Source organism: Lates calcarifer, linkage group LG2 (genome assembly GCF_001640805.2).
Source record: "Lates calcarifer isolate ASB-BC8 linkage group LG2, TLL_Latcal_v3, whole genome shotgun sequence".
NCBI classification, from domain to species: Eukaryota; Metazoa; Chordata; class Actinopteri; family Centropomidae; genus Lates; species Lates calcarifer.
The window spans coordinates 18,990,516-19,006,005 of NC_066834.1; the positions used below are offsets into that span (position 1 = coordinate 18,990,516).

At 39.1% G+C, this 15,490-nt stretch overlaps 1 protein-coding gene across 1 annotated transcript in view; it reads left to right on the forward strand.

Moving 5' to 3' along the window:
• The window catches only part of LOC108897733 (multiple C2 and transmembrane domain-containing protein 2-like), a 36,658-nt gene that overhangs the window by 15,970 nt on the left and 5,198 nt on the right, over positions 1 to 15,490 (forward strand). Inside the window, 14 exon segments of the mRNA XM_051076393.1 lie at positions 442 to 584; positions 1,231 to 1,307; positions 1,583 to 1,697; positions 1,853 to 1,885; positions 3,964 to 4,134; positions 6,034 to 6,164; positions 6,552 to 6,738; positions 8,307 to 8,400; positions 8,501 to 8,603; positions 8,790 to 8,892; positions 9,082 to 9,183; positions 9,300 to 9,374; positions 10,423 to 10,542; positions 14,144 to 14,257. Coding sequence (XP_050932350.1) covers positions 442 to 584; positions 1,231 to 1,307; positions 1,583 to 1,697; positions 1,853 to 1,885; positions 3,964 to 4,134; positions 6,034 to 6,164; positions 6,552 to 6,738; positions 8,307 to 8,400; positions 8,501 to 8,603; positions 8,790 to 8,892; positions 9,082 to 9,183; positions 9,300 to 9,374; positions 10,423 to 10,542; positions 14,144 to 14,257 — 1,568 coding nt within the window.

The window sequence follows — 15,490 nt, forward strand, 5'->3', positions numbered from 1 at the left end:
ACATGAGATAACACTGTGAGTAGGCTGGTCCTCGCTTTTACTGGAAACTGGTACATTTCCCTAGAAGTTATGTTAAATGGCTATTTAGAAACCATTTGGAAATCAGAAGCACACACCTCAGTCAGTCACAATGACAAGTCATCCCTGCATACGAAAGACGGGGTGAGATGCGACCTTGCTTCTGTCACTTTGTGAATTCAGAAACTAAAATAATGGCAGCTCAGAAGGAACATTTTTGACCCATGAGAAAAAACACAAATCATTTAATTTAGGTTTGATCAATAAATTCAGCTTGTAAAATCCTCATTTTCAGGCTGAATCAGCAGCTGCAGTGTGGTCTGTTAGTTAATGTTTAATCCCCAGTCTAACATAAGCACAAAGTGTCAAAAAAAAAAAAAATCTGATGAAAATGCTTTGTTTTATCTATCATGTCATTTTCAGGTACCAGCGACCCTTACGTGAAATTCAAATTGGAAGGGAAAACGTTCTACAAAAGCAAAGTGGTTTATAAAAATCTCAACCCCACATGGAACGAGACCTTCTCTCTACCTGTGAAGGATCTGAATCAGAAACTGTACATCAAGGTAACGTCTGTGCCACTTTTCATGAGCTAAATGCTATTATTTAGTAATTAAAGGCATAGAAAACTCCTGCAGAGGTGTTAAATGTGTCTGGTTTATCAGTGCTAAGAGACCTCTTGCATGTCATAGTGCTTTGGGGACTTACCGTGTTTGCACCTCAGGTGGTTTGGCAACAGAGTCATGCACAAGGGAAGTTTAATTTGCACTCACAAACAAGCATGAACCAAACTGGAAGCTGGTGTTTATTTTCACACACAAGGATTAGCTTAGTCATATTTCAGCTGTATGAAATAAGTCATCACATGAATTAAATGTTTTATTCATCAGCTCTCTTAGCAAGAATTTTGATACCACAGCACTTAACCTCAAGTCAACTGAAGTTTCAGCCGCCCACCCCTCAAGCTGAAACCTGAGAGCACGTTGGTGCACATTTTCTACTTTGCAATGAATCATATTTACAATGAAAGTTTGTGTTGTAGTCTTATAAAAAGCTGTGCCTGGTCAGTTTCTGTCCATCATTGACTGTAATAATAAAACAACTGTCATCATGGTACATGAGGGTCCACAGGCAGTGGCCACTCAGTGTTAAAATAAATGCCTCCATAATGCTCTCTGTATCAACATACACTTGTTGTTTGATATGACACAGGTTTATGACCGTGACCTGACAACTGATGACTTTATGGGCTCTGCCAGCGTTACTCTGAGTGATCTGGAGATAGACAAGTGAGTATCTCAGTGAAAGTATGGTGGTTAAGTCTGTGTGAGCGCGGCATGGTGTTGGAAGATGGAGATTCCATTGTTAGTGAGGTGTGTGTGAGCTTTTTCTTCATAATATGAATATTTTTGATTATGATCCCTTTTGTTAAGAACTGAGACTGTGACACTTTGCAGATGAAATAAACTTGTCAGTTTATCTATTGCAACAATATGACTAACTACAGCCACCTCTCTGACACTATTGACACTACTGACACTATTTTTTTTTTTTTTCTGGACAGAGCCAACGAGCTGTCCTTGCCCTTGGACGACCCAAACAGCCTGGAGGAGGACATGGGCAGTGTGCTGGTGGACATGAGTTTGTCAGTCAGAGATGGAGACAGCAAAAGAGGCCAAGTATGGCAAGCCTGCATGTATATTTACTGCATGTTTTCTAGCATTAGGGATAGTTGTTATGCATTATATTTTTTACATGTTTTTACCCAATGTTTCTGTCTATGGCCTACTAACTGTTTTTGTTTTGCACCTAACATGCATGCTCCTGTCGGCAGTGGTGGCCCCAAAAACGAAAACGAAGTATTAGGGTAAGGCATGATGGAGGGAACACACTGGACAGACATTAAATAACATTTACTTTGGTTAGCATTCTACGTTTTCCTGACAAATGTAAAAGAGAGACTTCACTGCATCAAGGATAAAAAGCCATAGTGAAAGGCTGAAAGATGAATATAGACCTTCCAATGCCACCATCATGCTCAGGGTTTGGCATCCCTCTGATACAGCTCAGGCCTGTCAAATTGATACCAAGCATCTCATAGTTGCCCAACATTGTATTTTGACAGTTTTTATTTTGGCAGTTCACTGCACTGAAGTTGATCTGAATAAATTTTGTCCCTTTGCACCAGAGGGCAGCAAATCACCACATTAAAAATAACATAAACACAACAGTGAGGCTTTTGTGGCAAATTAAATCTGGATCTCTCTAGATTAAACATTAACACGGTCAGTAACTGTCAGTGCTCACTTTATTAGGTACACCTGCCTTGTCCTGAGGAGAACCACCTCTGATGTGCCTTTAGAGTCACCCTTCAACACCACTGCAGAATTTAGCCATAGTTTTTGTGTACTTGTGGCCTTCCTGTAAAGTCTATAATTTCTTATTGTCAACAAATCCGGTGACAAAAAACATAACCATCAATTAATTTATCAGATTAACAGGTTGTTTGTGTATCAAAAGCTTGATATACCTCATTTCTTTGTGCAGTAGAGCTCCATTGTTTGCCAAAAACTATGAACATAATTAACATGGGAACTGAAGTTTATTTTGAATGAATCCCACAGACACCATTCTGCTGCCACAAATACTTTAGTAGGAAGTGATTTAATCTTTCAAAGAGAGACTAAAAAGTGTTGTTTGTGGAATATTGGTAAAAGATAAAACCTAGTTTAAGGGGAGCGCTGGTACAGAAGGATAAGAAAGTCAGCAAACATACTTAGTAATTTCAGCAACAGTAACTTTCTATCTAAAGTTTGCTAACATCATGGTCAAACCAGAGTACATAAGGCTGTAGCAGCAAAAATACTGAGTGCATTGCTTTCCATTTATAAGAAGCAGAATGTATCATTATTTCTTTTCAAAGGTTACATACATTAAAAAAAAAATGAAAAAATACATTTGTGAATAGTTTTTAAAGTGTGGTGCCACAGACAGTAGTTAGGAAGTACTGAGAGATGGACTAATGTTTTGTTGGCTGTGGGACGTTCATGGGATCTGTTGACGATAAAATAAGTGTATATGTAGAGTATCGACAGCCTGAATCATTAGATGAGTCTGGTCATTGATGAGGTGTTTTCTCACACAGAGCAGCTGCTGAATGTATGCTTTTTTTGCTTATCATACCACTCTCTGTTCACGACCTAACCTCTGTTGTGCATGAATCTATCAGTCAGAGAATGACAGGCATGTTTGCTCATTCCTAAACAAAAACTGTTGTGTTTATAGATCGACTTGCAGCCACTTTATTCTTTGTTTGGGAGTTGTTTGCATTGCTTAACAGGTGTACCTAATAAAATGCTCACTGAGTGCATGTTTCTCCCCCCACTACCTCACACACTTACTGTACTCTGCCAAGTGCATTCAGCGCAGCACATTAATTGAAACATGATTTTCTGCTTATGCATGAGGCAGAACGGAGTCAGACAAGACAGCACTGTCAGCTTGGTCTGTCTTAATTAAATCTGGGTTAAATTTATCTCCCTACAGCACGATCTCCTCACGTAAGCTCAGCTAATTATCTAAGAATATGGCTTGACTTCCTTCTGTACAAGTATATGGAAGAGAGATCTGCACCATAGCTTTACCTAATCTCTCAGTGAAATGAAGGATCAATTAATGTTCACTGGAGAAAAGAGATAATGCTGTCTCGTCCAGCTGTCTGTCTGAGTGGTCATCTTCCTACAGTGCTGGTTGTGATGTCCAAACCAGCGATTTGGTGCATGTATCCACTGAATTTAAATCTTCTGTCTCTGCCTGATGCATGTGTGCAGTATTAAATAATAAAAATATAGTTGGTCAAGATGTCAAAGGAATAAGATTCTCTTTTTCTGTTTGTATTGTGAATTTTATTTTCTGCCTCTCCTCTCCTCTCTCTTCCTCCTGCAGTCGGGAGCTACCTCTCAGAGCCTTCGTCTGTCAGAAACACTGAAGAAGAGTCAGTTGTGGACTTCTGTTGTGTCAGTGACTCTGGTCGAGGGTCAGGAGCTGCCGCTGGAGTCTCAGGGAGGTCAGCTCTTTGTTCGCTTCAGACTGGGAGAGCAGAGATACAAAAGCAAGGTACGGGATGGAGGACCAATGCTTTTCATCTCCTCGACCCCCTTCCTCTTCCTCCTGAATTGTACTTGTTATTCCTAAGCCCTCTTCTTTTCCTTTTTCAAACCCTTTCTTCCTCTCACACTCACCCTCCTCTGCTCCTTCCGCTTTCTCCTCCAATTCTGAAAACTTTTCTCCACAACTTTAACCCCCGCCTACATAAACCTCTATTTTCCTTCCTATAGTGTTTTCTTGTCATATTCCATGTCCTTTTCCTGTCCCCGTTAAATTCTTCCCTGTTTTCTCAAACTTTCTTTAATATTGACTGTGATATTTATTTATAGCACTCACAGCCACTTATTAAATTGCATATAGTTTTTAATTATTTGGAAATTAAAGTTGATAATTGTATATGTTACATCTGGACATGAGAAAGCATCATCTACAGTAGACACATAAAACCTATGAAAAAACAAAACCAAAAAAAGGTATTAAAAATAATGCTGTCGTCAGGGTTATCTTGGCTTGGGCTTTGTGACTAGAAAACAGGGAAATGGAAATGAAATAGTGTGTCTTACTATTTGCAACTTATACAAAGTTGCAAATAGGTTTTGTTGAAGTTTGGAACTTGACCCACAAGGACTTAAAGTAAATGATATCTTGGCCTCTGCTGCATTGATTTTTACCATTTCATTTTCAACTCTGTCTTCCCAGTCCCGTCCCCCCAGTTCAGCCTGCAGTCCCCCAACTTTATGGAAGTTCATAACTACTGTAAACTACTGCAGTACCCCTTTAAATTTGAACTAAAAGTTTATTATTTAATCACAGAAAAGTAAATTTAAGCTGCTACACAAGATAAAACAATCCTTGATCATTATTTAGTAGTAGTATTATTTAGTCCAAATAAATTTAGGATGATTGCATTAGAATATGCAGCAAAAGGCCACATGTCAGTCTTTTACAGTTAATCTGATCTGAAGAGATTTACCTTTGCTTGTGTGAAATGCCTAATGAAAAACTGGTAATGTATTTGGGAAATAACTTTTGATGTTTTAAATACTGGTAAAAAATACATTTATTGTGTATGCTGAGATTGGAATGTAGTTTATGCAGTGGATTTATAAATATGTACTTCTTTCACTTTTTTGTTTGTAATTATTGTTTGTTTGTAATTATTATTGTAATTTTTTCAAAAATACAAATGTGAGGCCCTCGTAACCTTTACAGTCTTTCTGTGAACACACATTTTATAAATATATATATATATAAATATAAATATATATATATATATATAAAATGGATTTTTAGTGTGTAACATAAAACGCCCAAGTTCTCATCGCTGCTCATCCAGGCAGCTGGATGATGTCTAGCAGTGATGCTCACTTTCTTGTGCTGCGGGCTCTGTGGCTACTGTCACTGATGATTATCTTGCTATTCTGCAGCATCATCCATTACACATCCAAGCCGCATGCTAATGAGCAGCATTGCTCCTTTCCTTTTTCTTTCTGTATGTACAGGTTCAAAGTGACAGTAATTATTTATTGTACTTTCATGTGCAATGGGGATTTCTAATGCTGCTTAACAACAAAACATTCACACATTAGTCTCTTGGAAAATCAAATTTACAGATATAAAAAAAGCAACCACTTTTCTAAACATTAGCTGTGAGGGTACATCTGGATAATTACAAATCTTGTTATAAAAGTCCATGTCTTGTGAATTTTTACGACACAAAATTGACTTTTAGAGCAAAATGAGCTTGAAATGAGCATTACTACTATGATTAGGAAAATAAGGTAACAAGGTAATAATTAGGCTAATAATGTCTGTTAGCTTAATTTGAAAGGCTACTGTCATTGTTCAGTGTACACGCACATTAATGTGAAAGTATTTTTTGATGCTCCATGTTTCTCTCTGATTCAGAATCACTGCAAAGTGGCCAATCCTCAGTGGAGAGAGAGGTTCACCTTTAAACAGTTCTTGGACAGTCCAGAAATCCTGGAGGCAGAGCTCTGGTCCAAGGAAGGACGAAGGAATGAGGAGTGTTTGGGAACGTGAGTTTCTATCCTGCTCTTTGAACCTGTGTGTCTATACGTACAGTATGTACTTAACAGACTACAGTTTCCAAAAGGCTCGTCCAGGATATTATTTACTGAAGATGTATTGAGTCCAAAATACCTGAAACTTGTGAACAACTCTCTGCATGTGTTATAAGGATAAATTGAAGCATGATTTTGTGAATGTATGGCTGATGTTCATGTCTTTAGAAACTGATGTTATTAGATAATTAAGAAGAGTTTGGAGGCATCTTTAAAGCAGTTATTATAATTTAACACTGTATCTTGTCTCTGGTTGCGTGCATATGTCCTGAATGTTGTATGTATATGTTCCTGTGTCCATGACTGACATTGTGCTCTGTGTGTGTGTGTGTGTGTGTACAGGTGTGAAGTGGACCTATCCAAGGTCCCTTTCAATCAGAGGCAGCTGTGCACACACACCTTGGAACACGGGAGAGGACGCTTAGTTTTCCTTGTCACACTGAACACGTGCAGCGGCGTCTCCATCTCCGACCTCTGTGCTGCACCTCTTGATGAACCACAGGAACGACAGAACCAACTGGACAACTATGTCAGTATCTCTGTGCTGGGTGTCTTCACTCTGTGCTGTATAGTTGCATCACTTCACTCCCTACATGTCCTAGTGGAAGTGTCAGGAAAGCTGACACTCTTGTCATTTGATTGATATTGGCTCCATGGTACCCAGTCAAACCCAGATCCATCCTGTTTTTTCAATCCACTGTATTTACACCAGACAACAACAAAACACCCACATGTCTATTATTCACCACCACTTTAGCCTGTAGCCTTAACTGTAGATCAGATAAGAGGGCTCTGGCCTATGTTTTAAAATGCAGAAAATTGCACAGCTCCATAAAGCACTCTTAAGCATTATCAGTTGAATATTTAATTAAATGTTTAATACATAAAAGCAGGAAGTGACAAAGATAAACAGAGCACTGGAGGATCTGGAAACAGTCCATATTTTGTTCTTAAGTCAAGAGAAGGGCATTACAGTTTTTTTAAGAGGGACAAGAAGTCCATGAAGATAGTCTATAGAGTGAATATCAGCAATGAGTTGAGTTAAGCAGATTTTTTAACTTCCTGGTTTTAACATCAGGTAGGCCAGTTTGTAGTGAGTTGAAGAATATTACAATCTGTAAGTGTTATCTAAAGATACAGCAGGGTGTCAGTCTAGCAATGATTAGACATGCTACAATTGCAAATGAGGTTGCACTGAGAGTGCAAAACAAGATGTCCCCTCTGGTAAATGGTAAGTTAAAAAGGTACTATATCAGTACATCAGGCTAATACATGCCTTAAACGTTGTTTTCAAAAGCCACAGTGATCGTACTTTACATCGCTACCAACCATTTTCCAAAGCATAACATATTTTTAGTCGTTATGTTCTGTTATGCCTCTCTCACAGCCAGTGTTTTCAGTTTCATGCCAGACAAGCTTGACAGTGAACTTGCAGTGACTTGAAACTTGCTTAAGATGGGCAATCCATCATGTTGAGTGTTTATTTGGATTAACTGTCAGAAGTTAGATTTTAGCAAATCAGTGCAATTATATACACTGGCTGTTTTGAGAAAATCTTTAGTGGTGGTCTCTCCAAACCTAGAGCAAATACTTATTTAAATGCCCTTCCAACATTTATTGTAACATATTTTTATTGTCAATAGTGGCACAGTGTTCAGTTTATTACACTTTGTTGGGAAAATTCATATTCATTCATATACTGAGCATATATCTATATGTGCTGTAGATATATTTATCTTCTAGTACAAACAGATTTTGGTAACCTCACTAGTTCGTAGATGAAGAGACATGAATCTGATAATAAATTAGTTACATTTTGATAGAAAGCTGAGGCCTGGTAACAAGTATTTAGCTTTTGATGCAAATATTAAATCCAAGTATGAATCCAAGATTTTTTCAACACTGCACTTGAATTCATAAAAATATGGCTTTTTTTTTTTTTTAAAGTGAGAAAGTTAAAAAATGAATAAATAAAAATAGCAGCAGCTGATACAGTAGATGATCTTGTAGCTTTGGAGAGAATGTGCTCCCTGAATGGTTTCTAATTCAAACGTTTCTAAACCTTCATGCTTCTTATTTTTTTTACTGTCTCCACAGAATGTGAAAAGGTCCCTGAAAAACCTCCGAGATGTTGGTTTCCTTCAAGTCAAAGTTATCAAGGCTTCAGATCTGATGGCAGCTGATTTAAACGGTATATCACACATGGATTTAAGCTTTGTCTTTGTTCTGTTGTTACAGTAAAATGGATGGCGGGAGCCCAGTGGTAAAGTGTTTTGTGTTGTTCTCTGTAGGCAAGAGTGACCCTTTCTGTGTGTTGGAACTGGGGAATGACAGACTTCAGACCCACACCATCTATAAGACCCTGAACCCAGAGTGGAATAAAGTCTTCACGTTGTCAGTCCAACTCTCTCTTTCCAACCACATTTTTATCATTAAAGCTACATGATGTTTGCAGTCTGAACCATGTGTGTGTTTTAAGTTGTATCTGCTGTGTTAGTACAAATTGAAAAAATAGGACATCATTCTATTGGGTGTGCTGGTTTATCAAGAGTACCTGACCTTCCTTGTTTGTCTCTGCAGCCCTGTCAAAGACATTCATGATGTTCTGGTGGTGACTATCTTTGATGAGGATGGAGACAAGGCGCCAGACTTCCTGGGAAAAGTTGCCATTCCCCTGCTCTCGGTACACACTACCTCACTAAGAGTCTGTCATGTAGACAATAGACTAATCTATTTACACTCTGCGTCTAAATTAAAGTGAAGAGGGCGATAACACTCCAGTGGGTTGAAGACTTGCTAAGATGTAATCCAGCATGACTGATGGTCAGGTTCATGACTGAGTTCAGCACCTGATGCCCTTTCTGTCCTGCAGATCCGCAGGGGACAACAGATCGCCTTCCCACTGAAGAAAGAGGACTTAGGTGGACTGTCAAAGGGGAGCATCACTCTGGAGCTGGATGTTATTTTTAACCCTGTAAGTAAAAGTTCAGCCTGCAATGAGGACATGAGGGCATGTCGGATATAAAATATGGCCCTGATTCTGTCTGCTTCTCACTGCTTCATTACTTTTTTTTTTTTTTTTTTTTTTAGGTCAGAGCGAGTGTAAGAACCTTCCAACCCCGAGAGAGAAGATTCATGGAGGATAATCCCAAATTTTCCAAAAAGGTTTGTCATAGTTCTGATAAATTTAATGTTTAATCCAGGGCTGAGGGATCAGTTTGTACACAGTCAAAAAAAAAGAATTTACAGTTGACTTCAGAGCAGCATGCAGTTTGGTGAGTAGTAAATGTTATTCAGCTTTAAGCATCAACTATTTTGATATTTGATTCATCATTTCAGTCATTTTTGACAGTTTGGATGAAAAGGATTTGAAGAATTCATGTTAGATTTTAGGAAACTATGGTTGTGAAAAATACATTTTCACATTTTTACTGTCCAACAACAATTCATTGATTAAGAAAGTAAGTGCTAGATTACTCAGTAATAAGACAACAGTTAATTGCAGCCCAAAACCTTAAACATAAGAAGGAACCAACTGCACAGGATTGGTTTGGGGTCAGAGGTCAATGCACTCTGACAATATAAGTGTGATGCTTGAATAATTCATTCATTTATTTATTTTAAAAAAGCTCAGAGACACAGCGAGAAAGGTATAAGAAAAGTTGCACTACTATCACCATATTTTTTCAGCAGTTAGCTCTGACATAAATTCCTTTTGCCTTGGTTTTCTCCAAAAACCAACAAGCAAGACTTTCCTTTCCCTGAATTAGTTGAAGCTTGAGCTTTAATTGACCCCAACTGTGACTGAGTTCTTGTCCACTGTTCTACAACATTAGTTTGATATACAGAGCGCAAGACAGGGTGCAACGCAGGGTGCCTGACTGTCTGTACTTTGCACAAAGACTCATTGTTATGAGACAATACATCGCTCACCAACGCCAAAATTGGCTTACACATGCAGGTTTTCGGTTTGTTTAAATGTTGAAAGTCTTGGTTGACAAAATCAGGGCAGATTACTGACATTTTTTGCCCCCTGACCACACTGGCTTCTGCCAAAACATACCAGTTATTCTCACTGTTTCACTGGCTGACTGGATGTTTCCTGTTTGCCATGAATAGAGCTTAAACATCAGTAAGTGTGTTATTATCCATACTTTAAAAGTAACTACTGTAATATTTATCTTTTTTCATGTTTATAATCTGTATCTTTCAGGCTCTGGCCAGGAACGTGCTGCGCGTTCAGACACTGTACAGGGCTATCATGTCGACTCTGCAGTACATCAAAAGCTGCTTCCAGTGGGAAAGTGTTCAGAGGAGCCTGCTAGCCTTCCTGGTGAAGTGCTTTAACTGCTTATCAACACACTATCTGCATTTCCCTCTGCTTTCCCTCCAAGGCTGCGGAAGACAACCACAGTCTGGCCAACCCCTACTTGAACTCTCCCAGCGAGAATCTTAATCAATGCGGTGTTGGGCTCAGCAGAAACGCAGGCTTGGCCACGGCTCCGTTCTGGAGTGGACGCTTTCAGTGTTGCGTGTGTCGTGGATGCAGAGTTAAGCCTCAGCTGGAGAGAGTAGAGTCCCAGTGGAGTCAAGATAGTCTATTTTTGTTCTACTTCCCTGACAACTCATTAACCCTCTGTCCAATCTGTGCTCGGTTTGATTTAGACCCCATTATGCCGACAGAAGTCCAATTAAAAGGCTCTTCAGAGATAAGACTGATTCTCCATCCTGCCATTGTTCAATACAAGTGTTAAGCGAGTGTAAAGACGGAAACACAGGACTAGCCTTTCAGCCCTTGTCTGTAGAGTGCAAAGTGAAGTAGGTGCTGATCTTTTTGACATTATTCTCCCCCAAATCTAGCTCCATCAAAACGGCATTTGGCGAGCTGTGCATTAACGATGCAGGCAAGCAAGGTCATGCAGAGTTCTTTTTGTTTTTACAGCCGATGTCCTGTAGATGGCACTAAAGCTTTTCTCAGCATTTAAAGACTTTCTTATGAACCTGGTAAAGAGATACTGTACACCAGCCAATAGTACAGTTTGTTCAATTTGCTGTGAAAAATGAGAGCTGCAGCACAGATCTGTGATCTGAATAGAGATCACTGTCTGTTTTAGCTTTTGTTCGTGCATTTACTTTTATAATTTAAAATTATTTGGGCCTCTAGAAACTGTGTGGTCTGGGATGGGATAAGGCGGTCAGAGTACTCCCAGCCAGAAACTGCTTTCAATTTAAATATTTAAACCACTGCTAATGCACAGGTACGCAGAATGGACACATTATATTTTGCTAAATTGTGTAATTCTGAAGAATACCCAATCCGCTCTCTCTTATAAATAGTGTTAATTATTAGAGATAATATTGTTGTTTTTCCTGAAAGCTCACACACACACACACACACACACACACCAAAGTATAAATCATACAGGCATGAACAAGCACACAACGTACACACGCATCCTCCCACTGCATCTCAGTGTTTGAAAGACAGTACCATCTGTACTCCTGCTTTCACACTAATGCTCCCTGCCTTTTCAAGCCTCAGTGAGAAGAAATAAATGCCTGCTTAATACCGCCACATAAGAGTAATGAATCAAAGCTTCACTCTACATGACAGGATACAGTGATGAACTATCTGCAACATCTGCTGATTGTTAGACACCTTCATGCAAAGAGCTTTAATCAATATAATACTTTAAGTGTGCCCTATTAGGTACAGGTTATCTCTGTGAGTAGCCTCAGTCCTCGCAGTGCCTAAACCTACCCTCTGAAATATAATAGATAACATACCATTACCCTTCATCACTTTATTTTGTAAAAGGTGGTAGGCCTTGCTGATTAACTATATATTTTCATAATTATATATAACATCAGTATTGTCAAGATGCAGCCTCTTTCCGAATAGCATTTCCTCAGTTTCTCATTCTCACTCCACTCAAATGCAGAAACAAGAGTCACCCAAAATGCAAAGTGGCCTCCTCAGGCGAAAAAGAAGAAAACAACAGAATTCTGAGAGTCAAAACAAAATCTAGCTCCCACATAGAAGTCAGTGTTACCAATGTGTTTCTACCTCATCCTTTCACTTTGAAAAGGAAACGTATATGCCCCGCTTGAGGACATATTTATCTGTCTTGTTAGATATTATATATGACATTCTTTCATATGCAGCAAATTCTCTGTCACCTAGTCCTGAAAAGGAGGCTCTTTGTGTGTTCATTTTCTAATTTGTGGGAATAATTTGGCATCTAATCATTAATGTTCGCAGAAAAGCAGACAAAGCCTCCTAAAGTAAAAACTTTTGGATGGAATTCAAACTTCTAGCCTGTGATATTGTCAAAATAACAGTAATAAAATAAAATTGACTGATTTTGGGGCATGTCCACACATTTCTAGCAGGTTACAGAATCTTTCAGAGTATATACTGTATATAACCAACTAAGGGTTCAGTAGTAACAATGTAAACTCTAAAATTGTATAATCTTTTGCTGCTACAGCCTGGCTTGTTCTGGTATAACCATTAGCTTATGGCAGCTAAAGCTAGGTCATTTTTGCAGACTAAATAGTTTTTGAATCTTCTACACTATGTGCTACTGTTACACTTTTCAGTATTTAACATTGTCCCATAATTGTTTCTTGTGGCTGTTCAGTTAAGGTTACATGTTCTCGCTTTAAAACGATGAATGGTTTCAGTGATGTCAGTAATTTTCTGTGCTCTTGGGTTACCACTGTGCCGTGCAAACCCTTTCCTCAAGCATTAGTGTGGAAATCCTGCTGCATTCTGAAAATGTGCTACCCTCCAGTTCGGTAGCTCTCCCAACATTAGGTAGCCTTTCATATTTTTTTATTTTCTCTGATCTGGATTGTATTTCCAGATCCCTTTTTGCTGTCGAAGACTGTGTAATGCCTCTCAAGCTGAAATGGGCTGCCGTTATCACAATCTTTATGGGCTGAGTATACATTTCCACCAAAGCGTGACTTGGCTTTCCCCTTGTCCCGGCTCTCCCACTCATTACAAAGTCCTCACTAATAAAACATAACCCTTTCAGTGAGGAACTGGTTTCATCTCCTCTCCCAGGCCCTGTTTTGGCTTGTGATAACACAGACAAGAGCGTGCTTGGCTTTTTGCACATTAAAGCTGATGGTGGTAGTGGTGGTGGTGGAGGCGGGGAGGAGGGGGGGACCTGCCATCTTTTATGTCAGTTGGTGCCCCGGAGGAGAGTGATGTCTTTACCAGATGTTCACTTCTATTTTTATTGGCATTTAAAAACCTGTAAACTGTTCCCCACGCCTTTTGGCCTGCTGCCATTTTGACCGGCTCTGCCTCTCTGACGGGATTATTTTATTGTTCAGGTTTAGCTGTGCAATCGAGACTTCACAAGCTATATTTCTTTATCCTCTTATCCATTTTACCTGAGACACACACACACACACACACACACACACACACACACACACAGGTGGAATGTGCATCACAAGTGCCATTATGGATGTTAATGACATATTCACACACAGGACCCACCACCACCACCACCACCACCCCCCTCCTGCCCCCCTGCCTGCAGTGAATCGTGTGGTCAGCTTTAATGTACGCAAGATGAGAGAGGCAGAGCAATTAGACTTAGGTGGATAATGTCAGTGTATATGCAGGGTGTGGAGGGAGAGTCAGTCCTGCTGAGCAGAGTGGTCACACTGCACAGTGTATGCAGAATAACTGTGCGTAGGAAGCTAGGCTTTGATAGTGGCAGGGTAGCCCTCATCAGCTTGATCAGTGCCTTTGTAATCAATAGTGGATTGGATCAACCTTTAGCTAGCAGGGATTCTGGACCTACTGAAAATGTCTTTGAATGTGACTTAATGAAGAGCAGCTTGTTTTGTCCTCCCACCACCCTTGTTTCTGACCTTACTGATATCCGACCTCTGTGGCCCTCTGCCTGCAGGTGTTCGTGGTGACAGTGTGGTACTGGGAGTTTTACATGCTGCCCCTCTTCCTGGTTTTGCTCATCGTGAGGAACTACCTCCGATTCCGCTCCGGTTGGGTCAGCCATGACCTGGTGAGTCCAGAGCAGCTTTGTCAGCCTCATCCGTCTTCTCCTCCTCCAGCTCTGTGACCTGCTGGCTCCTGTTCACACTCCTTTCTTTATTTTGTAGAGAAGAACGATCTGCTCTCATAATTAAAAGCTGGTTTGTTTCCATAGCAACCAGCTGCACCTTTCTACATAACACATAATAATAAAATAACACATAATACATACACATAGAAAACTCACTGAATAGACTAATGCAACATATCATTATAGCCTAAGCTAATTTGCAGTGCTTGTCCTTTATTAACACTGCTTCCTTTTTTTCAGTCCACTCCTAGTTATTGTCCTGGATCCTGTTTCATTTTCACTGTAATTGGTTTGTTTCCCTCTTCTTGTTGTGAAAGGTCAAATAAGAAAAAGTTTTTAGCACTCTGCTCTGAAAAGGTCACAATTAACAGAGCTTTTTCTTACTGTTACCACTTTTTGTCATTGGAAAAAAAAAGGATGTTGTATCCTGTCTGTACTCAGTGTGGAAGAGCAGCTGTATATACAGAGTAGTCAGCAAACATAGTATAGCAAATATACACAAAGACTGTTCAGCAATGATACTTTATATGTATCAATGAAATCTGTAACCAGTATGCGATCATGTTTTTTTTTCATTATTTTCTGTTATATTGTTATTATATGTCTGTGATTGTTCAGATTTTCTTCATTTTTTTTTTTTTTTTTTTTTTTTATTTTTTTATTATATCTTTCAGACTGTAAGTTTGTGATGTTTCAGACTGACATATCAACTTCAGTTTTTGATTTTTGTCATCTTTTTTATATACTTCACAGACTGATGCATCTTTTTTTTTTTTTTTTTTTAAGACGTGATTTTTTTTTGTTGTTACTTACATAGCGCAACAAGACAACACATCAGAACACATTTTTGACCCTTCACAACAAATTTTTAAACTAACAATAACTTTTAATTATTTGGCCATTTGGGGGCACGAGAAACAGACATTTTAAGTCAATATGGAAACATAATAGCAATTAGTAGTTTATTTACAACTAAATACTAGCACATACATATATATATATGTCTGCATAGAAACATTAGCCATTGTTTGGAGTTACTTCAATATTCACTCTCCTTCATTATGTTCACCAGCTTATCACCGTCACCATCGTTTTTCTGTCCTCAGTTTGGTGCTGGGCAGGTAGTGTACAAAGGGAGTTAGAGCTTTTTGGCTGCAAGCAGCGGCATGCTGC